Raw genomic sequence first — 26974 nt, forward strand, 5'->3', positions numbered from 1 at the left:
TTTTTTTTTTTAACTTTTTTTATTAATTAAAAAATTAACAAACAAAACATTTAGATATCATTTCATTCTACATATACCATCAGTAATTCTTAATATCATCACATAGTTGCATATTCATCATTTCTTAGTACATTTGCATTGATTTAGAAAAAGAAATAAAAAGACAACAGAAAAAGAAATAAAATAATAGAGAAAAAAAAAACTATACGTACCATACCCCTTACCCCTCACTTTCATTTACCACTATTTCAAACTGAATTTATTTTAACATTTGTTCCCCCTGTTATTTATTTTTATTCCATATGTTCTACTCTTCTGTTGATATAGTAGCTAAAAGGAGCATCAGACATAAGGTTTTCACATTCACAGAGTCTCATTGTGAAAGCTATATCATTGTTCAGTCATCATCAAGAAACATGGCTACTGGAACACAGCACTACATTTTCAGGCAATTCCCTCCAGCCTCTCCACTACATCTTGAACAACAAGGTGATATCTACTTAATGCGTAAGAATAACCTCCAGGATAACCTCTCCACTCTTTTTGGAATCTCTCAGCCATTGATACTTTGTCTCATTTTACTCTTCCCCCTTTTGTTCAAGAAAGTTTCTCTCAATCCCTTGATGTCAACTCTCAGCTCATTCTAGGGTTTTTCTCAGTCCTTTGATGCTAAGTCTCAGCTCATTCCAGGATCTTTGTCCCATGTTGCCAGGAAGGTCCACACCCCTGGGAGTCATGTCCCACGCAGAGAGGGGTAGGGTGGTCTACTACTCTATTATAACTGATACTTCAGAATTTACCAGAGGACCTTGTATTTGTTGTTAAACTAAGAGTTTCTCTTTAGTCCTTAGTTATTTAAAGATGTTTTGTTTGTTCATTTGTTGGTCTTTCATTTAGTTCTGCAATCTAAACCCTGTTTTTGAAAAAATTCTTCTTCTATGGCTTACATTACACCACTACTCATCTCTTATAGGTCTCTCTGAATTCCTTTTCCTGGTTACACTTCTTTAAAAGAAAATCATCAAAATCATATATCTTGATACTTGACCTTCTGTGCTTTTTTCTATATTTTTTCCCTCCTTTGCAAATTTGTACATTGTCTTGATGTCACCTCTTCCATACCTTTATTTCATTTCAACCCCATATCCAACTTCAATCCCCAGACTTTTAATTACTGCTCTTTAAATATTTCTATTTGTTATCCAACTGATCCTGTAACTACTTAGATATGTCCCCACCCATACCGACCTGTGATTTTTAGACCATATTTTCTTAATCACTCAGATTCAAACCATGTTTGATTTCTCCTATTTCTTTACTAATAATCTAGTTACATAGTTTTGTTGATTTTGTCACTATTATTAATAGAATATTTTCCATAGCTTAATAAATTGCTAGCTGGTCTCTGTATCTCCAAATTCTATTTTGATTTTCTAACAAATTATCACCAGATTAATCTTCCTTGAATTATCAACTTTATAATAACAACTCCGAATTTTCATTTTATCCCTTTTCTGGAATGCATTATGGCTTTTATTGGCCCTAGACATCTTTGCCTCTGTGGGCCCCTTCATTCATTAAAAAAACTAAACAACAACAAATAGCCTTAATTTACAACTTCATTGGTATAAAAATAAATAGGACCCAGGTTGGCTCCATGGTTATATATTCATTATTATCATTATATTCATTCTTTTCTGATTTTGAGAGAAACTAAAATTAAAACATTTTTAAGGGCCCCTAAAAGTATAGTGGGCTATAGGCACTGTAGCTACTGTGCCTAATGCATAACTCAGTCCCACTACCATGACATACAAAATGAAGTTTTATTCTTTTCACCTAAGATCCAAAACTTTTAACATTTGGATCACTGAGAAAAGTCCCAGATAAAATTCCATTTTATTCAGAGCATTTTCTTTAATTACTATCAATTTATATAGTGGTCCTGCAAGTACTTTTTGAAATTGAATATAAATATTTAGGGGAAAATTCTTAACTTAGCAGAACATTTCCTGAATAAATGTAATTATACCCATGCACACACAAACAAGGTAATTATTTGTCAGGTTAAAATGATTATTAATGTTTCATTTCTAAATAACGAATTACAGGTTTAATATAAGGATATTTCCTAACTAAAAAATTGGTCTCTGAAGTTATTGATTTAAATCTTATTTTATGATAATAAAATAATGACAGAATAAATCCCTTCATGTCATGATTTTATTTCTGAAAGATTTTTTTCTATCTTCACTATTTATAGACATACTACAATTGTTCTTGTATTACAAAGGGATTAACAACTGTAGATGATGAAGGTGACTTTATTGATGCTAGACCTGGGACATGTGATGTAATGTGCTATAAATTACCCTTGTTCATTTCTTTCATCTTTTCTACGATTGTGTTTTCTGGTTTTACTGGCATACCAGGCACTGTGTTAATTCTTCGGTATGTATATATTATTCCTTTAATACATAAGAAAGATAATTTTAAGATTTTAGAATGTAGTAATAAATGATTTGCCCTGCATGTCATTGTAGCAAATTCTAGAGGGGAAAATTGTTATTTGTTAAAATTCATGTGTATGTTTATTTCTTCCTCTTTCCACTAATTCACTTGTATACAGTAAGTAGATATCTGATTTAGTTTAACTTTAATTTAAAACAAAATTAATTCATTTGATTTAATATGCATAGAAAATTCATAAATATAGGAAAATGCTTAATTATGGCACAGATGTGATAATAATGTTGATTCCTTGACTACATGTATTTATTGACTACTTACTCCTGTATTAGCTAGTTAAAATGTAAACAACAGGGTGCACGAGTAGTTCAGAGGCTAGAATGCCAGCCTTCCATGTGGGAGACCCATGTTCGATTCCCGGGCCACGCACGTCAAAAAAAATAAAAAATAAAAAATAAACAACCATCAATGTCATCATGCCTTTTAGTCCTAATTTAACAAGACAAATACTAAGGTCGGCACACAATAGAAGGAAATATATTCTGACAAAGTAGATATTGCACAATTAACAAAATTTGGAGGAGGCAGGATAGAAATCAAAAGAAGGATAAACTTGCTGACTGCATACCAGACAATGAATAGTCAAGGGATACCTTTTTATAGAAATTTTTATTGAAGTATATAATAAATTTTCAGAAAAATGTACAAATAACAAATGTTTACACTATAATGGTTAATTTCATGTGTCAAATTGGCTAGATTATGGTATAAAGTTGCTCGGTTAAATACTGGCCTAATTTGTTACTGTGAAGATATTTTGTAGGTGGGATTTGCATTTATAATCAGTTAGTTTCATCTGCGAGCAACAAAGGAAATGATCTCAGCTATGTGAGTAATCTCTTCATCCAATCAGTTGGAGGCCTGGAAAGCAAAACTTGGTGTTTTGGAGGTCACGAGAAATATTTCTGCCTCAACTTCATTATTGGTTTATGCTGGAATTTATAGCCAGCCAGAATCCCCTGGGGAGTTTCACATGAAGAGCTTCAATATCACTTTTATCAAAGTTTCCAGCCACTGGCCTGCCCTTCAGAGTTGGACAGGAGTTGCTAGGCTTATCCTATATCTATAAATATAATATTTAATATAAAGTATAAATTTTATGTATTTATATATAAAATAAATTGCATATATTATATATCTTTATGTATTTATATTTGTGTGTTTATGTATACAAATATATATATATTTGTATTGTGTATGTGTGTATATATATATATATCTGTCTCTCTCTTTCTCTGGAGAACACTGAATAATACATAGACTAATAAATTTTTATGAGTGACCACACCTATGTAATCTATATAGCTGTGCTTCTCCCAACACAATGACAGAATTCCAAAAGAAAGTATCTCAAATGTTAATGTTCCTTGAGACTCAGGCATAAGCTGCAAAGCATAAGCGTCAGCTATGTTTACCTAAGCTAGACATGCAAGACTGTCACTTTACTGTATTCTATTTGCCATAAACATCATTAAGTTCCAAGGGGAGGGTGAATGGATTCCACATCTCTATATGGGGAGCAGAATACATATATAAAAGAAGGAAAAATAAAAAGATTCATGGCCATTGTCTTGAGGTATTACCTACCACAATCTTGCTTTGTTTGTGGAAAATTCTTAACTGTTTTCCTTCAATTATTGCTTCTGTCCCTTTCTCTCTGTTCATGCTTAGTTAACTAGAATGTGTCGATGTCCATTTCCCAGGTTTTAAATTGTATCATATGTATGTAAGGTGTCATCATTGGGGAAAACTGGGTAAAAGCATGCAGGACTCTTTGTACCATTTTTTTGCAAATTCCTGTAAATATAATTATTTCAAAATAAAAAGTCTAACCAACAACAACAAAAACACTCTGAAAGTTCAAAGAAAGCAGACTGACCTGAATAACTGGGAAAGACATGTAACATATTATTGGATAGGAAGATATAACAACACAAACATATCAGTTTTTCTTGAGTTACTTGTTAATTTTAATATATCAAAAATAACAATAGAATTATTCCTTTACACAATCTAATCCTTAAGTTCTTATGGAAAAATAAGAAAGGACAGCTTGGGAATCTGAAACAAAGAAGTACAGTAATGTAGGCTTAGCCTCATAAGCTAAAATGTACCACAAAGCCACAATAATTAAAACATATGGTACTGGCCCATGAATAGACAGTTTAAAAAGTTTAGAAATAGATCCTAACTCATATCGGAATTTAATGTAATAAAATTGAAATCTTAAATAAGTGCAGCAAAGATGGACTTTGGAAAGTGGTTTAAGTGTAACTGGAAAAAAAATTGGGAAAAGTATCCAGAAATCATATAATTCACCAGAAAAAATCAAATGGAACAAAAATTTAAGCTTGAAAAAGTTAAATGATACAGTGCTAGAAGAAAACATTAACTAATGAGACATCAGAAGTCACTGAGATGCTTGTCAATTCTTGATGAGGCCTAGAGACTGAAAACCTGGACCAGACCCAGACAGAGCATCACTAGCAGAGTTTTGGTGGTTACAAGGGACAAAAATGACAAAATTATTTTCTTCTCAAGAATCTTGCTGAAATCTGAGGTTATGTGGGGCTGAAATCTAAAGAGAAAAGAATCATGATTTGTTTTCTTTCTCTTCATCAAGCTGCTCTTTAAGAAAAACTATTTCTTCAATTCTTTGCCTTACACCCTCATTCATTTAGCATATGCATCCTGAACTGTGATAACTACTGTGAAGTCAAACAAGAAAGTGAATGAGCACTTTAAGGGACAAGTGGAGCAAAAAGGAACAAATGTCCCTACTGCCCTAATGGACTTCAGCAAGATAGGCCAAAAAAAAAAAAAAATAGTACTTTTCACTAGCAAGCGTTTCATTGTAGTGCTAAAATATGCTCCAAGGAAGTTGTACAAAAATATAATGAAAAAACTTACAGGATGTTCTGACTTAGTCTGGGGATGGTATTCCCAAAGAAATGACATTTTAGCTGAATTCTAAAAGATAGGAGGTGAGTACTGCTTACAGTGTGACTAATGCATGCAAAGATTCTGAGTGGGGGAAGTAGCTTTGTAAAGTGTTGATCTGTTATAGAATGTAGTGAATGAGTAGAGTGATGAGGGTCAACCTTGGGAGGCAGCACTGAATAAGACTGATGTGATCAGGCTGACCCTTGTAGATTCTTTATTTTCTAATTCTAGAATTTATCCTAAGGACAATAGGAGAAACTACAGAGCTCTTCAGGGAGGATGGAATCAGTCTCACGAATTTGTTCCTCACAGTCTTGCTAAAAGGTGTGTCTTCTGGACACTCCTAGTGGATGAGCAAGTCTTATACAATAAATCCACTCTAACATTCCAATCTTCCTTAACCCTTGGCTCCCTTCACCTACATTACACCAGGGCAGTTTTGGCATTTCAGCCTTGACCACTTTCTAGTACATGCCTCAGCCAATCACCTGAACTAACTATTAGTCATTTCTAACCCCTCGAGCTAAAACATTGACTCCAGAATCTCTGCTTACTGGGCCCATATTAATAAGTTCAGTTGGATCCAACTTTATATTCCTTCCACAATTATCCCACACCCTTAAAATCCATTTCCACACACATTCCTCTGATTTCCGTCTCTACAAATTAGAAAACTCATGCTGTTCTTTTGGAATGTAGTACCTCAACCTGGGTCACATTTTAATTTTAAGTAAGTAGATTAATGGAAAATTAGTATCAAATTATCTTAAGTATATTCCAGAAAAATATCTGAAAAGTGATTAAGAAATGATAAGTATTAAAATATATTATGAAACCATAGGAATCAAAATGGTATGGTATATGAGTAAAATAATAAAACATCAGTTAATAAAACAGAAAACTAGATAAAGCCTAGATTTGAAGAATGTAGACTATATAGTTGAATAACATGTTACATAAATGATATAAATTTAACTTGCGTACTTGTCTATCTATGTGGAAGAAATTAGATCCTTACGTCCTACCATTGAAGAAGATTGATAATGATATGCAAAAAAAAAATTCCAAAAAAGAAAAAATGGGAAAGAAAGAGAGAGAAAAAGAAAGAAAAAGTGAGAGAAAGACCCAAAATAAATAACAGGAGTGGTAAATTTTTACCAGTTAAGATAAATTTAAGGATGAAATTATCAAAGAAGATAAATATGAGCACTGTATGATGTTATGAAGACTTAGCAACCTTCCAGTTCTGCTCTCCAAATCTCTTATCTTCTTCCTTCTGATTTCCACATTTTTGTTTCTTTGCCCTATTGTGAGATTTTCATTCCATTGTTCTGGCAGGTTACGGATTGTATTCTTAAGAGTAATTATCATCTTTTATCAATTTTATCAATTGGTAGATTTTTAATTTGACAATTTCTGATTCCTTTAAACAGTGTTTGTTGCTGTTTCTGTGTTAGAATAAAATTGTTTTAAATGCTCATTTGTGCATTTTCCAAGTCATCAACTGCCTCCTTAGAAATTTTTAAAAAAATATTTTTATTGGGGCGGGCCACAGTGGCTCAGCAGACAAGAATGCTTGCCTGCCATGCCAGAGGACCCGGGTTCAATTCCCGGTGCCTGCCCATGAAAAAAAAAAAACACAACTACAAAGCATGAGCATTCTTAACATATCTTAGACATTTTTTTTTTTCACTAGTTGCAGCTTAATCTGGGTGTTCTGCTTCTTTTTCTTCTCTGGCTGATGTCATTCCTGAAGAAGTGTCTGACTCTCTTAAACAGTGACAATTGATAGTGAAGGATGGTGAATGGTCTTCCTGTTTTTAGGGTTGGCTGTTTATAAGCCCCAGAAGGAAGGTGTTTTGCACATTGGACTGCTTAGCTGCAGTGGGCTAGCAGACCCCTAGCTTCAGTAGCAGGGAAGACTTAGTCTATAGTTCCTCTTTACCATCATTCTCTTCAGGCCCAAGGAGATCTCTAGTGCTCCTGGTTAGCTCCACAAAGTCTGCTTGGTCCTTCTCCTTGAGGCTCCCTTAGGGACTAATTTTCTGCAGTGTCTTCATAAATCTTATTTTGCCCATAGGCTCTTTTTGCCCATGGGTCCAGGGTTTCCTCTGGACCAGAGTTTGAAAGTCTAGCACCAGACCCCAACAGACCTCAGGGCTTTGGTCCATCATCTTCATCTTGGATCTTGTCTTCTGGCCCCAGCTACTCCTCTAGTGAGGAGTATTAGATGATAGCCATTGTAATGGAACTGGGACAGGAGGACTGCTTGAGTGTGCTAGGCCTCTCATCAACTTCTGCTGTTGGTCATGAAGGCCAGTTTTCCCAGATCTTCCAATTTTTAAAGAGAATATGGAAACGTATTTCTGGAGCTCTAGATTTCTTGAAAAACTGAGGTTGTAGATTCCATGTTCAAAGGTACTAGGATTTTCTCCATTCTTTCAAATGTGGGAATGGAAGAGTCCAAAATCTGTAGGGCAGGCCCAGAGCTGGCAGCTTTGATGAAAGTTGCCTCCCCAGGAGAGGCTTGTAGGCTGAAACAGAGTCATGGGTCGTACCTCATATCATATTAAATTCATAATAATTTAATATTCAGGATGTTTTGGGTTCTGTTGAGATTTCAGTCTAGTTATAGGAAGAAAAGAGGTTGTACAGGGATGGGTCACAAGAAGAATTAGAAGTGTGTCTTAAATCAACTACCTTGGGGTATTCCATTATAATTACATCTGGTGAAACAGGATTAATCTCTTCAGAGAGAGAATTGAGGGTCGTTACTTCAGGGGCGGTTGTCACAGTTTTAACAGATACAGTAGGTTAATCTCTTCAGGTAGAGGTTAGATGGCTAGATTCCTCAGTGCAGAATGGAGGTCTATCAGTGCCATCTTGATTATTGGAAATAGAGTCATTAGTGTCTTTGATTCTAGTTGGTTTAAAGATCCATTCTAAAAACCGTAAAGTCACTTCAGAAATCTCCTTTAAGATTATGTTTCTCAAATAATAATAAGAAGAAGAAGGATTCTGTTTTTCAAGAACTGCTCCCTTTACCAAAGCTGTATTAGTTAAGGTTCTCTGGGGAAACAGAACCATCAGGAGATATATGTAAATATTATGATATTTTAACAAAAATTTTCTCATGTGATTGTGTGGATGGGCAAGTCCAGATTCTGAAGAGTGGGCTGCAAACTGGGAACTCTGATGAAGGTTTTCAATGAACTACCAAGAGAAGCTGGCTGACTGAAGTAGAGATGAAAATTCTCTCTTCTGACAGCTGAAATTATCACTTCTTTTAAAGCCTTCAGCTAATTAGAAGAGATGTCTTTCATGGTTGAAGGCAATCTCCTCAGTTGGTTTCAGGTATATATAATCATAGATGCAATGAACTTACTGATTAAGTCCACAAAATATCTTCACAGTAACAATTAGTCCAATGCTTGCTTAACCAAACAGCAAGGCACTATCTGCCCAAGATGATACATGAACCTAACCATTACAACACATTTCAATGTTTTTTTTTTTTGTTTTTTTTTTTTTTTTGACATGGGCAGGCACTGGGAATTGAACCTGGGTCCCAGGTATGGTAGGTGGTGAGAACTCTGCCTGCTAAGCCACAATGGCCTGCCCTCAATAATGTTTTAATATTCAGAATATATAAAAAAATCCTTCAATTCAAAAACTAAGGACAAACAGCCCAAATTTAAAATGGGCAAAAGACTTCGATAGACATATCTCCAAAGAAAATATACAAGTGACCAAAAAAGCACATTAAAAGATGCTCAACATCATTAGCCATTAGGGAAATGCAAATAAAAATCATGAGATACCACTTCACACCCATTTGAAAGGCTACTAGTAAAAAATCAGAAAATTACAAGTGTTGGAGAGGATGTGGAGAATGGAGAAACTCTGATTCATTGTTGATTGGAATGTAAAATGGTTCAGATTCTGTGGAAGACAGTTTGGCAGTTTGGCAGAAAATCAAGCACCGAATTACCGTATGACCCAGCAATTCTACTTCCAGGTATATACCCAGAAATATTGAAAGCAGGAACTTGAACAGATATCTGCACACCAATGTGACATTATTCACAGTTGTGAGAAGTTGGAAGCAACTCAAGTTTCCATTAACTGATGAATGCAATATATATATATACATGTATATACATAATGGAATATTATTCAGCCATAAAAATGAATTAAGTTCTCATACAAGTGACAACATGGATGAACCTTCAAAATATTGTGTTGAGTGAAATAAAACCAGGCACAAAAGGACAGATATTGTATTATTTTCTTTGATAGAAATGATTAGAATATGCAAATTTATAGAGTAAGAATCCAGAATGCAGGTTACCAGGTGATGGGGTGATGGTAAGAATAGGGAGTTAAAGCTCAAAATGTATACAGTTTCTATTTGGGATGATGGAAAAGTTTGGCAATGGATGATGGTGATGGTAGCACAATATTGTGAACATAATTAACAGAACTGAATTATATATTTGAATGTTGTTAAAGGGAAATTTTAAGTTGTCTATATAGTACAGTTATAAAACTTTTAACCATGGAACTGTATAGCACAAATAGTTAACCCTAAGTTAACCGTGGACTATAGTAAATAGTAAAATTATGAAAATATATTTTCATTAATTGTAGCAAATGTACCACACCAATGAAAGGCGTTAATAATAGGTTGGTATATGGGAATCCTGAATTTTATGCATGATTGTTCTGTAAACCCATAACTTCTCTAATAAAATAATAAGAAAGATATGGACAAACTATATAAGTTTAGGGGTCATATGATAGATGGTGGAAGCTTCCTCTTCAATTTTGGAACAAACTTCATGTTTAATCATGAAATTTTTATAACCATGCTATCAATAGACAAAAAGAAAACAAAAGAATTCACTTAATTGTGTCATTTTTATTATAAATTTAAAAAATACCTACCTATGTGTTTTGTGCTGTTTATTTCACCAAGTTTTTAAAATCCTAGAAATCATTCATCTTTTCATCCATCTTTGTTTATCCATTAGAAAAAAATTATAATCAAATTGAAGATATGTAAATATTTTTTAGTGATCAGTAATAGAAAGGGGTGGAAAGTTGATCTCACAAGGGCAAAAAGAAGAAATCCAAAACAATGCAGGAGAGAATGAAGAAAGATTAAGCATGAAAGCTGGTGCTCAATTTGATCATCAAGGGAAAAGGAGGCAGATGACTTTAGTGCAAATCCTTCCTCCTTGTAAAGAGCAAGGTGCTTCAGAAATAATTGAGAAGGGGTAGAATATGGAGAAATGGGAGGAGCTGCAGTTGTCAATTGGCCAGGTTGAACCCTGTCAATTGGCCAAGATCTAACTGATACACAAGAAAAAAAATTAATCTTGAACCGAGCATACATTTGCTGTAGCTAATACTAATGATGCGCTGATGATATCATTGCTATTTGTTTGCAGGGTTGTATCTGACAAACAACAATCTCTGGCCTTGGGCATAGCTTTTGTGATTATAAGGATATTTGGTATGGATTTTTTCACAATCTTTTTTACATCAGATTGTTTCTTTTATTTATATGTGTCTACCTCATATTTGGAAATACAAATAAATCTTTATGGCAAATGTCACGAAAGAAATGAATGTAGTAGCTGCTTTACAGAATTAGGAGAAAATAAACAGACAATATGTAAGGTCAAGTCCATCCTAAGAGTCATACAAAGTATGCATTAATAATATATTTGATCAAAAGAGACCATCTACTGGCTCAGAAGTGTATTTAGCCTGCTCATGCAATTATTTGAAAGGCTTATTAAAAATCACATGTATGAACACAGCAGCTATACTTTACATTTGTTTCGTATGTATGGAAATCACTAAATATTTTCATCACCAAGGGCATGGAATCTGATGTTTTTATGGATTTGTCTCCAAGTAATTTGTTTGCTTTAAGCTACCTTAAATACCAATAACTTATTATCAAGTCCATATTATAATTCTCTGCTGGAACCCCTGATCAAATATATGGTTGGAGTAAGAAATAAGATTGGACTGGACTGAAGACTGAATGGCAAGTGATAAATGGAGTCAAGAGTATAGACAATTCTTTAGTGTGGGTCTAATAAGGATCAGAGAAATCGTTCTATAGCTAGATCACTATGTGGGGTTAAAATGAGATTTTTTTAAATGGCAAAATTAGGGCACATTTTTATGCTGGAGCAATTTGTAAGGGAAGAAGGAGCACGGAGAACAGCAAACACACAGGCAACTTCCTGCATCAGAGAGGAAGTCAGTGAGGCTGATGCATTTTTGAGTGAGATAGAGGACAAAAAAAATTTGAGATACTGACAGAATTCCAATTTTGCAGGGTTTTGCCATCAGTGAGTCTAAAGCAGAGGATATTATCTAATGTGCATTTAAAAGATAACTCTGCTGCTGGAAAGAAAAATGTTGCTAGGAAGTAAGGAAGGAAGAATTGAAAGAGATGCTCTTGAAATCTATGTCAGAGCTCCATTATGTTGGAATCTTGTGATAGCAGTGGAGAGAGAAAAATCAACATCCAAGACATGTTTGGAGTTCGTGTTGTAAGAGCTTATTATGGGTTGGAAAAACTTATTGGAAACCTCATAGTGGGTAGTAATACTTGTAATTCAATCATGTGAGGCATAAAGAGCCCTGATAATTTCTTAAAGAAGATGGCCAATCACTGAGCATTTACATTTTAAGTCTGAAAACTTAATTCTGTTGTTTTGGGGTGACTTTTATTTATTTATTTTTTAACATGGGCAGGCACCGGGAATCAAACCCGGGTCCTCTGGCATAGCAGGCAAGCATTCTTGCCTGCTGAGCCACCATGGCCCACCTGACTTTTATTTTTTTCTGATGACTGTTCATTTGCTTTTATTGCTGAGGAGACTCTTTCTGAGAGTATGTAGAGATTTCTCTCAGGCAGTACACAACTGTTCCTCTGGACATGGAATGTTTTGAATCTGAGACTGCTACAAATGTATCAAAGCTTTTGAATTTTCAGTTATTTTTCTCAATATCTTTATAAATGACAAATACAAATTAAAATTTTCAGTCATTAAAATTCTTACAACTTGAGATATTTGGAGAAACACTGAGGTTGCAATATCAAACTTTAATATTTCTTTTTAAATACTTTTTTTCTAAATTTTCCATTAAAAATTAATCAAGCTTTGGGATATCTCTAATAATATCATGTAGAACATTCTACAAAAAGATGCAAATCTCCTGTTTTATATCTACAGGTGTAAGAATTTTTCAAAAACTCAAAATCACCATTTCCAGGGGTTAATAATGTAAAAACAAATTCCTAAATAATTTTAAATATGTTTAGTGTAAGAATGACTAAAAATATATATTTAGTTCATATATATATATGTTTAATTTTAGGAAAAAATCATTCTGATCTCAGTATGTAGTATTTACATATAGAATTCACAATAATTGCATTTTTTATAGGGACTATTCCTGGGCCATTAATTTTTAAAATGGCAGGAGAAAATTCTTGTACCTATTGGAATACTGATAACTGTCGAAAAATAAAAAATTGTTGGAGCTATAACAAGTCAAGAATGGTCTACCAATTAGTAGGAATATGTAAGTGATTCACATGGAAAAATGGTGTAGAGAAGTAAAATTGTTTCAAAAACATACTGGTTGCTTACAGTAAAGTAGAATAATAATAAACTCTGAACTATGAATAAGTTATTTTGAAATTAAAGAAAGCTTATATGATTATATAGAAAGTATTTTAGAAGCTAAAATATTGCAGAATTTGGTAAACATATGAGTCATGTTAGATGCACAATAGTGCCATATCATTCCCTAATAAAAGGTGAAAATTAGCAGCATTTCAATTTGGGTGGTAATTTTGCCTTTATTTGTATGCAACAAAGTGGTTGGATATTGTGACCTTTTTCATTTCCACTGTAAAAAAATTGGTTAAACATGAGCAAAATTTTCACACTGCTAAAGAGTATCAAGACATTCTCATCTTATTCAAATATAAATTTTATGTTGGTTTTATTGTTCGATGATATATTCTCAGTGCCTAGAGCAGTTCTTGGCACATTGCAAAGCATTCAGTCTTACTAGGCTAAATTGAAGATCGTGGATATTATGATACTGTGGTGGTAGAAGCTCCAGACTTACCTTGGAAAGTTCTTTGGATCTTCCTAGATTTCAATTCAGTCCTTTGCAAAAAAAAGGATGTTGGACTAGATAATTTCTAAAGTCTTTATCAGCTCTAACATTCAATGACTTTGTTGTGTAAATTCTAATTGTGATAAATATTTAAAAGAGTTTGTTTTGTGATATTACTGAGTAGGTTCAGTACTTAAAAGAACTACATCAGATAGATTTTAATGTTTAACAATAACAAATACATATTTGATTAAAAGTGTGCAGCCATGCCTTCTAATTCAGAAGGTGATTATCTAGCAAGTTTAGCCAGTGCTCAAATCTGATAAAAGGCAAGGGAGGGAAGTAGATACCAGTAATAACAAACATAGGGAGATATAGTCAGATAGAATGGGAAAACACAGGAACTGCAATGGGGATATGTATTTGTGGCAATTTGTAAACTAGTGTATCTCAAAATGTATTCCACAAATCATTTAAATCATAATCACTGAGAACAAACATTAAAAATATAAATTCTGAGGTCCTGGATCAAAATCCCAAAAACTAATAGTAGTTACACGTATTTTAATAAGGCCACTTCGAGTAATTTTCAACCATGGTAAACTTTAAAATCAGTCATGTGAGAGACTCTAGAAACTGTACTTTCTAATATGATAGCCCTTAGACATATGTCACTATTTAAATTAATTAAGCCTAAACTCAATTCAAAATTCAGTTCTTCAGTCATACCAGCTAAATGTCACATGCTTAAGGTCACATTTGGCTGGTGGCTATTCTACTGCACAGGACAAATGTGGAATGCTGCCAGCATAGCAGAAAGTTCTGTGGCACAGCACTACTCTAGAGCACGAATTCAACAGGGATCCACGAACAAATGCACAGCGAACTTCAGTATATTTTTGAAAGTTTCAAATTTTCTTTATACATCTGTGTGCCCATATTTTTTTCCTAGGGAGAAATACTGAGGCAGTCAACACATTCTCAGTTTATTCCACAAAATGTTAGTAAATATTTTATGACATCAATCTCTCAATTCCTTTTGATAGCTAGGACATCTGTTTGAGCTTTCTTTCTCAAATCTTAAATTTTCATTGAAATCAATTGAGATCAAGTGCCTTTTTCCCTGATTAATTCCATTAGCAACTGTTCATTAATTGTAAAGAGATGATTGATAAGTTTTTTGCCACATTTCCTATTTTAGCTTACCATGTTTAGCATTTTACCAGGTTCTTTTTTAAGTAGAGTTTTTATTGAAGTATAAAATATATACATAAAAATCATGTATCTTGAGTGTATAGCTCAATGAATTTTTTTCAAATAGCAATGACAAAATATGTAGTTCTTGACTTAAAGACACATTGTTTAAAAATCAGTTATATATAAACAAGTGGCATCACCTTTAACCTAAGATATTTCTAAGGTAATTCCCAAATCTCTCTATCTTTTTGTACTGCAGCATTTCCAGAAAGGATCAAGAACTATAATTAAAATCCAAGAGACAGGGTGGGCCATGGTGGCTCAGCAGGCAGAGTTCTCACCTGCCATGCTGGAGGACCCAGGTTTGATTCCTGGTGCCTGCCCATGGGGAAAAAAAAATCCAAGAGACAACCAAAACCAAAAAATAAACCAAGACTATTTACTTTATTTCCTCTCCAGTACATCCTCTTACCTGCCTTTTACAGTGAGGTAGTAAAGCCATCATTGCCACAAAAATTTTTAGGCACCGTGAAAGAAAGGCACAGGAAGAATTCTACTAACAACAATGGGTAAATGTTTGGGAAAAAAATTATTTAAAATATTGTATCTTCACAACAAAGATCAAAATATTCCTCACTTTGACCTTGAGCTATCAAGTAAAATTGAACTGTTTTATAACCCCAAAATAAGAAGGAGATTTACTGGAAACAAAAAATGCTCAGTGCTTACAACCTAAATTAATTAATATTCTTATTAAACCAGTCCAAATCGTAGAAATAAGTTCCTTTGTTAGAGCAAGGGGTAAAAAAACACATTTCAGGACACAGTTATTGAGGATGTGGAGGAGGTGTATCTTCAGTGAGAGAACTACTTACTGTAGGATGATTTCTTGCTAATGATTTTTTTTCTTTTAAACTTTTTTTATTGTATAGCATAACGTATATAGAAAGCAAAGAAATAAAAAAGCAATAGTTTGCAAAGCACTCTTCAAAAAGTGGTTACAGAATAGATCCCAGAGTTTGTCATGGGCTACCATACCATATGATCCTCTCATATTTTTCCTTCTAGCTGCTACAGAATATAAGAGGCTAGAGGGTTTAAATACTTTTTTATCATCACAATTGACTTTTATTTTCCTTTTTTTCATAAACAATAACACATATACAAAAAAGCGATAAATTTCCAATCACTGCACCACAATTAGTCGTAGAACATATTTCATTGACAAGAGTTAAAATTTCACAACTTAAGGTTTTTACTTCTAGCTGCTCTAAAATATTGGAGGTTAAAAGAGATATCAATTTAATGATTCAGCATTCATATTCATTTGTTGAGTCCTATCTTTTATGTATAATTCCACCATCACCTTTGATATTTCCATACCTCTCACTAGGTTTGTTTGGGCTATGGCAATTTTAAATTTTTGATATTGGAAGGCTCTGTTACTAATATGTGGTAGGGAGATGGAACTATCAGATGTTCTGGAGAGGCTGAGCTAGGTTTCAGGACTTATCTGGACCAGGGACCCATCTGAGGTTGTAGGTTTCTGGCAAATTACTCTAGTGCCTGGAAACCTTGTGAAATCTTATAAATTGCCATAGATGTTCTTTAGGATTGGCTGGAATGGTCCTGGCTGGGGGTTGGCAGGTTATGATAGGTAGCAAGGACTATCTGACATGTATGTAAGAGCAACCTCCAGAGTAGCCTTTTGACTCTATTTGGACTCTCTCTGCCGTTGATACTTTATTAATTGCACCTCTTTTCCCCCTTTTGGTCAGGATGGAATTGTTGATCCCATGGTGCCAGGTCTGGATTCATCCCTGGGAGTCCTCTCCCACATTGCTAGGGAGACTTTCACCCCTGGATGTCATGTCCCATGTAGGGGGAAGGGCCATAATTTCACCTGAAGAGTTGGGCTTAGAGAGATTGAGGCCACATCTGAGCAACAAAAAAGGTCCTCCAGAATTAACTCTTAGGCATGCCTATGGGTAGTTTAAGCTACTATGTTACCTACATAAGCTTCAGAGAGTAAGCCTCATGATCAAGGGCATGGCCTATTAATTTCAGTGTCGCTAAAGTTTGACACAGTATCAAGGGATTCCCTGATGGTAAGGTTTAATAGTTCCATAGTCTTTCTCCCCTCCCTCAGGGAACTTTGTCAATACTTTTTGATTATCTGCTTAATATACTCTAGGATGTTTCCAGGCATTACACAATCTAAACAGGATTGAAGGACCTCTTTCTCATTCTGTGCTCTCTGTGTTTCAGTTGTTCAACCTATACAGATGGGTTGAATTGAATTATGCACTATAGAAAACTTCAGTTCCAGATCAAATAAACCTTTCTTCCATTGGTCTCAAAGAATATGTGTGGTTCTAAAATATAGACACTGTCTTCCTTACTCCTATGTTCTGAATTACTTTAACCCCAACCTGTTTGACTTTGTTCTTATCTCTAAATATCAGGTTATATATATAAAACAGCTTCTCAAAATCCAGAAATAATAATCACCACTCTGGACTTAATGTGTCTGCTCTAAAAGCTTACAATTTAAGCCCTTGTTTTCTTATAAGCATTTTCTAAAGGTGATCATACCATTGTTGTTTTTTGTTTCTGGCTTATTTTGTCTCACCAAATGTCCCACGTGTTCATTCACATCGTTGCATGCCTCACGACATTGTTCCTTTTTGTAGCTGCACAGCCTTTGTTCATAAGTATACACCATCATTTCCCATTCTACTTCTCCGTCAGTGCATCCTTCAGCCACCTGCATTCATCGGGCATCATGTAGAGGGCCCAAAGACCACAGTCCATCAGCATTCTCAATTTTAGATTTCATTGTTCCCATGAGACAGAAAACCAATAAACACACCCTCACCAAATAGGAGATCTAAACCTCCTCTTAACTCTTGTCCCTCACCCCATTATTTACCTCTGCTGTTGCTGTGGTAGTGCTGATGGTTTCCTTTTGAACATAGCTCATAGCATGCAATAGCGCTTTTCTCCTTGTACCCCTTATATTCTGCATTATAAGTCTCTGATTATACCTTTATGCTGATCATGAAAGTGGAATCATACAGCGTCTGTCCTTTTGTGTCTGGCTAATTTCACTCAGCATTATGTCCTTAAGGCTCATCCATCTTGTCATGTGCTTCAGAACGTCATTTGTCTTACTGCTACATAATATTCCATGATATATATATGCCACATTTTGTTGATCCATTCATCTGTTGATGGGCATTTGGCTTCCTTCCATCTTTTGGCTATTATAAATAATACTGCTGTGAATATTGGTGTACAAATGTCTGTTTGTGTCATTGCTTTCAGCTCTTCTGGGTATATACCAAGTAGCACTATTGCTGGGTCATAGGGCAACTCGACATTTAGTTTCCCAAGGAACTCCCAAACAGTCTTCCATAGTGGCTACAGCATTGTACATTCCCACCAGCAGTGCCTAATTGTTCCAGTTTTGCCACATCCTCTCCAACATTTATAGTTTCCTAATTGTTTAATAGCAGCCATTCTTATAGGTGTATAAGTCTCATTATAGTCTTGATCTGCATTTCCCTTTATAGCCAGTGAAAATGAGCATCTCTTCATGTGCTTTTCAGCCATTTGTATTTGCTCTTCAGAAAAATGCCTATTCATATCTTTAGCCCATTTTATAATTGAGTTGTTTGTTCTTTTGTTGTTGAGTTGTATGATTTCTGTGTATATACAGTAAATCAAACCTTTGTCTGATATGTGACTTCCAAATATTTTCTCCCATTGAGTTGGCTGCCTCTTCATCTTTTTGACAAAGTCTTTTGAGGTGCAGAAGCATTTGATTTTGAGGAGTTCCCATCTACCTATTTTTTCTTTTGTTGCTTGTGCTTTGGGTATAAAGTATAGGAAGCTACCTCTTATTATTAGGTCTTGAAGATGTTTCCCTACATTTTCTTCTAGAAGCTTTATGGTGCTAGTTCTTATATTTAGGTGTTTGATCCACTTTGAGTTTATTTTTGTGTAGGGTGTAGGGTGTAAGATAGGGGTCCTCTTTCATTCTCTTGGTTATTGATATCCAGTTCTTCCATGCCCAATTATTAAGACTAGTTTTCCCAGTTCAGAGGATTGGGGTGCCTTGTTAAAATTCATTTGACCATAGATTTGGTGGTCTATTTCTGCACTCTCAATTCGGTTCCATTGGTCAATGCTTCTGTCTTTGTTCTAGTACCATGCTATTTTGATCACTGTGGTTTTATAGTAGGTTTTAAAGTCAGGGGGTGTTACTCCTCCCACTTCTTTTTTTAGGATGCTTTTAGCTATTCGGAGTCTCTTTCCCTTCCACATGAATTTGGTAGTTAGCTTTTCCAAATCTTCAAAGTATGTTGTTGAAATTTTGATTGATACTATGTTGAATCTGTAGATCAATTTGGGAGAATTGACATCTTAACTATATTTAGCCTTCCTATCCATGAACAAGGAATGTCTTTCCACCTATTTAGATCTCCTTTGATTCCTTTTAGCAATGTTATGTAGTTTTCTGTGTACAAGTCCTTTACATCCCTAGTTAAGTTTATTCCTAAGTATTTGATTCTTTTAGTCCTATTTTGAATGGAATGTTTTCCTTAACTGACTCCTCAGGTTGGTCATTGCTTGTGCATAGAAATGTTACTGACTTTTGCACATTAATTTTATATCCCGCCACCTTGCTGAATTTGTTTATTAGCTCAAGCAACTTTGCTGTAGATTTCTCAGGATCTTCCAATATAGAATCATATCATCTGCAAATAATGAGAGTTTTACTTCTTCCTTTCCAATTTGGATGCCTTTTGTTTCTTTGTCCTGCCTTATTGCTCTAGTTATAACCTCTAGCACAATGTTGAATAATAGTAGTGACAGTTGGCATCCTTGTCTCGTACCTGATATTAGGGGGAAGGCTTTCAGTCTCTCTCCATTGATTACGATGCTGGCTATCAGTTTTTCATATATTCCCTTAATCATATTGAGGTAGCTACCTTTGATTCCTTTCTTTTGGAGTGCTTTTATCAGAAAGGATGCTGAATTTTGTCAAATGTTTTTCAGCATCAATCAAGATGATCATGTGATTTTTCCCTTTTGATTTGTTAATGTGCTGCATTATATTAGTTGTTTTTCTTGTGTTGAACCATCCTTGCATTCTTGGTATAAACCCCACTTGATCATGGTGTATAATTCATTTAATGTGGTATTGGATTCGATTTGCTAATATTTTATTGAGAATTTTTGCATCTATGTTCATTATTGAGATTGGCCTGTAGTTTTATTTTCTTATAGCATCTTTACATGGTTTTTGCGTTAAACTGATATTAACTTCATGAAATGAGTTAGGTAGAGTTCCTTTTTCCTCAATTTTTTGGAAAAGTTTGAACAGGATGGGTGTTAGTTCTTTCTGGAATGTTTGATAAAATTCCCCTGTGATGTCATCTGGCCCTGGGCCTTTCTTTGTAGAAAGATTTTTGATGACTGATTGAATCTCTTTACTTGTGATGGGTGTGTTGAGATCTTTTATTTCTTTCTGAGTCAGTGTAGCTTGTTTGTGTGTCTTCAGGAATTTGTCCATTTCGTCTAAGTTGTCTAGCTTTCTGGCATATGGTTTCTCATAATATCCTCTTATGATTTCTTTTATTTCTTCAGGGTCTGTGGTAACTCATTCCTTCTCATTTCTGATTTTGTTTATTGGCATCCTCTCTTTTTTTCTTTGTCAGTCTTGCTAGTGGCCCATCAATTTAATAGATTTTCTCAAAGAACCAACTTTTGGTTTTATTGATTCTTTCTATTGTTCTTTTGTTCCCCATTCATTTATCTCTGTTTTAATCTTTATTATGTCTCTTATTCTATTTACTTTGGGGTTATTTTGCTCTTCTTTCTCAAGTTCCTCCAGGTTTGCTGTTAAGTTCTTCATTTTTGCTTTTTCTTATTTTTTAATATAGGCTTTTACAGCAATAAATTTCCCTCTCAGCACAACTTTAGCCACATCCCATAAGTTTGGATAAGTTGTATTCTCATTTTCATTCATTTCCAGATAGCTGTTGATTTCTCTAGCAATTTCTTCTTTGACCCACTGATTGTTTAAGAGTATGTTATTTAATCTCCATATATTTGGAATGTTCACATTCTTTGCTGGTTATTGAGATCCAGCTTCATCCCATTGTAATCAGAGAAAGTGCTTTGAATAATTTTAATATTTCACTTTCAATCCATTTGTATACTTGTGTCTAAGACCAGTCTCTTGTAAGTAGCACCTAGCTAGATTATGTTTCCTAATCCATTCAACCAATTTGTATATTTTAATTGATGAGTTTAGTCAGTTAATATTCAAAGTTATTACTGAAAAGGCATTTCTTTATTCCACCATCTTATCTTTTTATTTTATTTGTCAGTTCTATATATTCCTTTCTCTCTTTCTCTTTATATTATTTAAATTACCCTTAGTGGTACTCTTCAATTCTGTGCCCTCCTCCAGACTTCCCTCTCCTGCTTCTTTTTTTCCAGCTTGCAGAACTCTTTTTTAGTCCAATAGGGCTGGACTCTTGTTGACAAATTCTTTCAGGACTTCTTTGTCTGTGAATACTTTAATCTCTCCCTCAATTTTAAAGGATAATTTGGCTGAGTACAGAATTCTTGGCTGGAAGTCTTTCTCTTTCAGTATCTTGAATATATGATATCACTGACTTCTCATCTCCTGGGTTCTAGTTGAGTAGTCTGAACTCAGTCTTATTTGATTTTCCTTGTATGTAGTAGATTGTTTTTCTCTTGCCACTTTCAGGATTTTCTGCTTCTTTTCCACATTTGACAGACTGATTAGTATGTGCCTTGGGAAAGGCCTATTTGGATTTATTCTGTTTGGAGTTCTTTGGGTTTCTTTGACTTGTATATTTGTGTCCTTTATGAGGGTTGGGAAGTTTTCCCCCTTTATATCCTCAACTACTCTTCCTAGCCCTTTACTCCTCTCTTCTCCTTCTGGGACATCAATGCTTCTTATATTTATGTGTTCTGTTTTGTCTCTCATTTCTCTGCATTCCCTTCATTTTTTTCCATCTTTTTTGCCATTTGCTGTTTTGAGTCTTTGAAGTCAATTATCCTGTCCTCTATATCACTTATTCTTTGTTCTGTCTCTTCATATCTGGTGTTGTGTGCCTTTATATGTTTTTTATTTGGTCAACAGAGACTTTCATCTCCATGATTTCTGCTATTTTTCTATTTATTCTTTGAAATTCCTCTTTGTGCTCTTCTGTCTTCTTGATCTCTTTTTATGTCATTTGCTATCCCATTTATTTTATTAAGTAGCATTGCATGAACATCTTTGATTAGTTGTTCCAACATCTGTGTCTCCTCAGGTGTTTAATTAGGTCATTAGGCAGGGCTATATCTGTCTGCTTTGTGATATGCTTAAGGATCTTTTGCTGTCTTTGTGGCATGTAGATATGTTGATTGCTTTACTTTGGAAGTTGATTTATTTCATTAGTCTAAGGCCTTGTGTTTGTGGGATAGTTGTACAGGAGGGAGCAGGACATGGGGTGGAGTACTCAGTGTGGTGATTTTTTTCAGGGCAGGTATAGGCACAGTTTGGAGATGCTATGCTGGTGCTCGTGAATGTGGCCACCCAGCAGCCAGGGAGGATATAGCTGTGCAGATGCACCAGAGTGGGGGATGTAACCCTGGTGTGTGCTGGTCTAAGGCACGGGGCCCTTTGTGCACATGCGTAGAGCTGTGGCAGCAGGTCAGCATTATGCCTTCTTGGACTGGGGGCAGATGTGACCTGGCTGTGCAGATTGGCACTTTCTCAGAGCTAGGAAGTGAGGCTGAGGGCTGTGTACATGTGCAGTTCTAGAACTGTAACATGCAATTCCCAGAGTTGAATGACATGATTGGGGGCCCTGTGCATGCGTGGGCCTGGGAGTGCCATAAATGGATGCAGATGCACTGAGCTCAGGGAGGGCAGGGTGAGGCTGTACAACACTATGGGCTGGGGGCATGGGGGTAGTCTAGGTATGGAGGTTAGTGCCCACAGCCTTTATATGTTGGTAATAGCCTGCAGGGAACAGGGAGGGGGAGGTAGTGCTTGGGAGGGGTGTAGGAGAGGTTGGGCAGTACTTAGGGTGGGGGTATGGGGCAGATACATACACTGGGGGCTGGTGGTGGAGGCACCTAGAGCACGGGAAAAGGGAGTGGGTGAGGGGTTCAGGTGCTTGGGGTGTGGTGTGAATCTCCATCACAGGGCTGCACCAGTGAGGGTAGAGCACCCAAGTAGCACAGCCTGGCTTGCTTCCTAGTCCCGTGTACCCATTCGTGCACCCCTGTGGGCTCTGCTGCTCTGCGCTTCCACACCAAGCTCCAGCTTTCCGCCTCTCAGTCCTTCAGCCTCTGCAACCAGGGCTGCCACATGTGGTGCAGAAGGCTCTCCCAGGTCAACTGCACTCCTGAAGTGCTGCCTCAGTTGCCCGCCTGTCCTTTCTCTAACTTTTCGGTGGAGCAGGGCTAAACTCAAGCTGCTCTAGCTGGCCATCTTCCTGGAAATCTCTCTCTCAGTGAATTTTTAAAAAGTGAACACACCTATGTAATCAGCATCCCTATCAAAAAACAGAATGTATTAGAATTGATAACTGAATTTAGCAGGGTTGCTTAACATATGATTAATATATAAAAATCAATTGTGCTTCTACCAGTCACATATAATATATAAAATATATATATAATGATATATATAAAATAAATATAATAAATAATTTAAAATAAATATAAAATATTATAATATATAAAAGTATAGAATAATATAATAAATAGAACCATATAAAAAATAATACACCAAGTTAAATCTGTTGAAAGTTATGCAAAACTTTGACTGAAAACTACAAAATATATTTAAGAGAAATTAAATGAAACCTACATAAATGAAAAATTACAGCTTGTATACATTAAGGAAGATTAAAAAATACCAATTCTCCCAAAGGAATCCATACCATCAATGTGATCCCAAACAAAATTCCATCAGGTATTTTTGAAATTGACAAGGTGACTAAAATTCATCTGGAAATCTAAAGAGCCAAAAATTACCAATAGAATATTGATGAAGACTACACAATTGAAAGATATATTCTATAAGCTACTGAAGCCTCACATAAAGCTATAGCATTTAATACAGTACATTTTTGGACAAATATCACCCTACTAACCAATAGAACTGAACTGAAAATCAAAAATAAGCCCACATTGAACTGATTTATACAAAGAAGATGCTACAATGTCAAAAGATGGCCTTTTAAATAAGAGGTAATGGGCCATATCATATAAATATATCTAAAAAATGTATTTTCCCTCAATCTCACAATATAAGCAAAAATCAATTCTAGATGCAGTGTCAATCTAAATATGAAAAGTTAAATAAACCCTTTTTAGGAAAACAAGAGACTATCTTCATGTTCATGAAATAGGAAGAGATTGCATAAACAGGACACATAAAAAACCCTAGCTGTGAAAGAAAATAACAGAGGATATTACAATAAGTAAATTCCATTCATCAAAAGGAATGATAAAGCAATCAAAAAGATAACCAGCAAAAAAGGTAAAATGAAAAAGAATTAATGTCCAGACTATAGAGAGAACGCGCACAAATCAGTTAGCATAGAGTAGATAACCTAATGTAACTGTTGACAAAACACTTGAAAGGACCCTTCACTAAAGGTAACAAATTAACCAACAACAGAATGGATAAATAATTGTTGTAAATTCAGAAATGAAATACTATACAGCAATAGGAATCAAAAATACACGACTGGGCAGACCACAGTGCTCAGCAGGCAGATTCTCGCCTGCCATGCCAGAGACCTGGGTTCGATTACTGGTGCCTGGTCATGCAAAAAAAAGAAATACACAACTGCATGGAATATGGATGAATCATAAAAAAAATTGAGTGAAAGAAACTAGAGACTTTAAAAGAATATACACTGTATGATTCTACTTATATAATTTTGAACAGTAGTTCAAAAGCAAACCAAACAAACTGCTGAGGATTAATGAACATAAGAAATCATGAGGAAGGCCTTTGAGGTCATGTTTTATTCTTGATCCAGATGCTCGCTGTACTGTCATTAGTTGATGGACAGTATTTCAGGAGGTACTGTTAGCTTCCCCACCTCCCCAAAGTGAGATGTAATTAATATAGATATCAGATGTTCAGTTTGATGGCTTTTGAAAATTAACTATACCTGTGGAACTTAGTCCCCTCAAATAAGATGTAGACTATTGCCTTCATCTCCAGAAATATCCCTTATGACCTTTCCAATCATTTCTCCTCCTCTCCAGGGAAATCCTTTTCTGATTTCTATTGCAATATGTTGATTTTGCCTGTTCTGGAAGCTTTTGTGATTGGAGCACACTCTGTACTCTTTCTTGTCTTGCTTGATGTCACGCTTTTGGGAGATTCACCATATTATAACTAATATGGTATTAGTTATTATTTCTCTACTGTTGAGTACGATTCTGTTTTATGAGTACACTGCAGTTTGTTTATCCATCCTCTTGCTAATGGACATTAACAATGTCTAGTACAAATAAGGCTGCCATACACATTGTTATACAAGTCTTTTCACAAGTATGTTTTTGTTTTTATTAGGTAACTATCAGGGAGTGAAACTGATAGGACATAGAGTAGATATATCTCTGACTATAAGCCTTCCAAGGGCCTTTTAGTTTTAAACTCCCATCAGTAATGTATTGCTGTACATTCTCATTTGCATTTGATATTATAATTTTTTCTTCATTTTAGCCAATCTAGTGTGTGTAAAACGGTATGTCATTGTGATCTTAATTTGCATTTGCCTGATTATCAAAAAATGCTAAGCAACTTCTCATGTGCTTTTCTTTTGTGGAAAATCTTTTAAAGGCCTTCATCCTTATGTTAACATTGGTTGATTTCTTTTTAAAATGATGCCAATTTGTAAGAGTTCCTTATATCTTCTAAGTACAAGTTCTTCTCATATATATGTTGCAAATATTTAATCACAGGATGTGGCTTGTCTATTAATTTTCTTAATGGTATGTTTTGATGATCAGAAAAATTTATTTTAATTGGTTTAATTTTTTATCTTTTATGATTATTACTTTTCGTGTACAGGCCAAGAATGTTTTGCTTATACAAGGTCATGAAGATATTTTTCCATGTTTTCTTCTAAACACTTTATTGTTCTTGCTTTTGTGTTTTGCTCTCAAGTCAGTTTTTGAGATAGCCATACAGCTTTTCTCTTTTATTCTCTTAATGGGTTGCAGTATATTGATTTTTTAAAATATTTTTATTGACATCTTTGCACACATATAGTCCATACATGATGTACAATCAATGGCTCACAATGTCATCACATAGTTGTGTATTCATCACCATTATCGTTTTTTAGAACATTTGCATCACTCCAGAAAAAGGAATATAAAAAAAAGCTCATACATCCCATATCCCTTACCCCTCCCTTTCACTGACCATTAGTATTTCCATCTACTCCATTTATTTTACCCTTATCCTGCCCCATTATTTATTTTTATTCATGTATTTTTATTCATCTGTCCATGCAAAGGCACTTCAGACACAGCTCTTCAGAATCACAGAGTCATGTTGTAAAAACTATTACATTGATATTTTTTGAAGACTGAGATTCATAACACTGGTTTTTGATATATTATTATTTTGATATATTGCTGAAATTGAATTGCTGATATTTGGCTAAAGAGTATTTGCATCTAGGTTCACAACAAATATTAATTTTAAATTGTCTTGTCTAACTTTACTGTCAGTGGTATGCTAATGTCACAAAACAATTTGGGAAATATTTCTTTCTCCTCTATTTTCTGAAAGAGCTTCTGTCAGATGGGCATTCTTTCATTTCTTACAATTTTAGTAGATTTATCAGTGAAGCTTTGGAGTATAGAGTCTTTATTTTTTGTATGTGTTTTTGCAATGTGATAGTTTGTGTAAATTCTATTTCTTAATTAGATGTTGATTATTTAAACTTTTTATTTCTTCCTAGGTTAGTTTGGTAATTCGTGCTTTTTTTTTTTTTTTTTTTTTTTTTTTGAGAGAGGGAGGAAGGGAAGGAAAGACAGAGAAGGAAGGAAGGATGGAAGGAAGGAAGAAAGG

General features: G+C 34.8%; 1 protein-coding gene across 1 annotated transcript in view; it reads left to right on the forward strand.

The window, feature by feature from the left end:
• SLCO6A1 (solute carrier organic anion transporter family member 6A1) overlaps positions 1–26974 on the forward strand; it is a 147024-nt gene that overhangs the window by 115734 nt on the left and 4316 nt on the right. The window contains exons 10-12 of the mRNA XM_077139066.1: positions 2264–2451; positions 10926–10990; positions 12949–13086. Of these exons, the coding sequence (XP_076995181.1) occupies positions 2264–2451; positions 10926–10990; positions 12949–13086 (391 nt within the window). The remainder of the gene's footprint in view (positions 1–2263; positions 2452–10925; positions 10991–12948; positions 13087–26974) is intronic.

Source organism: Tamandua tetradactyla, chromosome 21 (assembly GCF_023851605.1).
Source record: "Tamandua tetradactyla isolate mTamTet1 chromosome 21, mTamTet1.pri, whole genome shotgun sequence".
NCBI classification, from domain to species: Eukaryota; Metazoa; Chordata; class Mammalia; order Pilosa; family Myrmecophagidae; genus Tamandua; species Tamandua tetradactyla.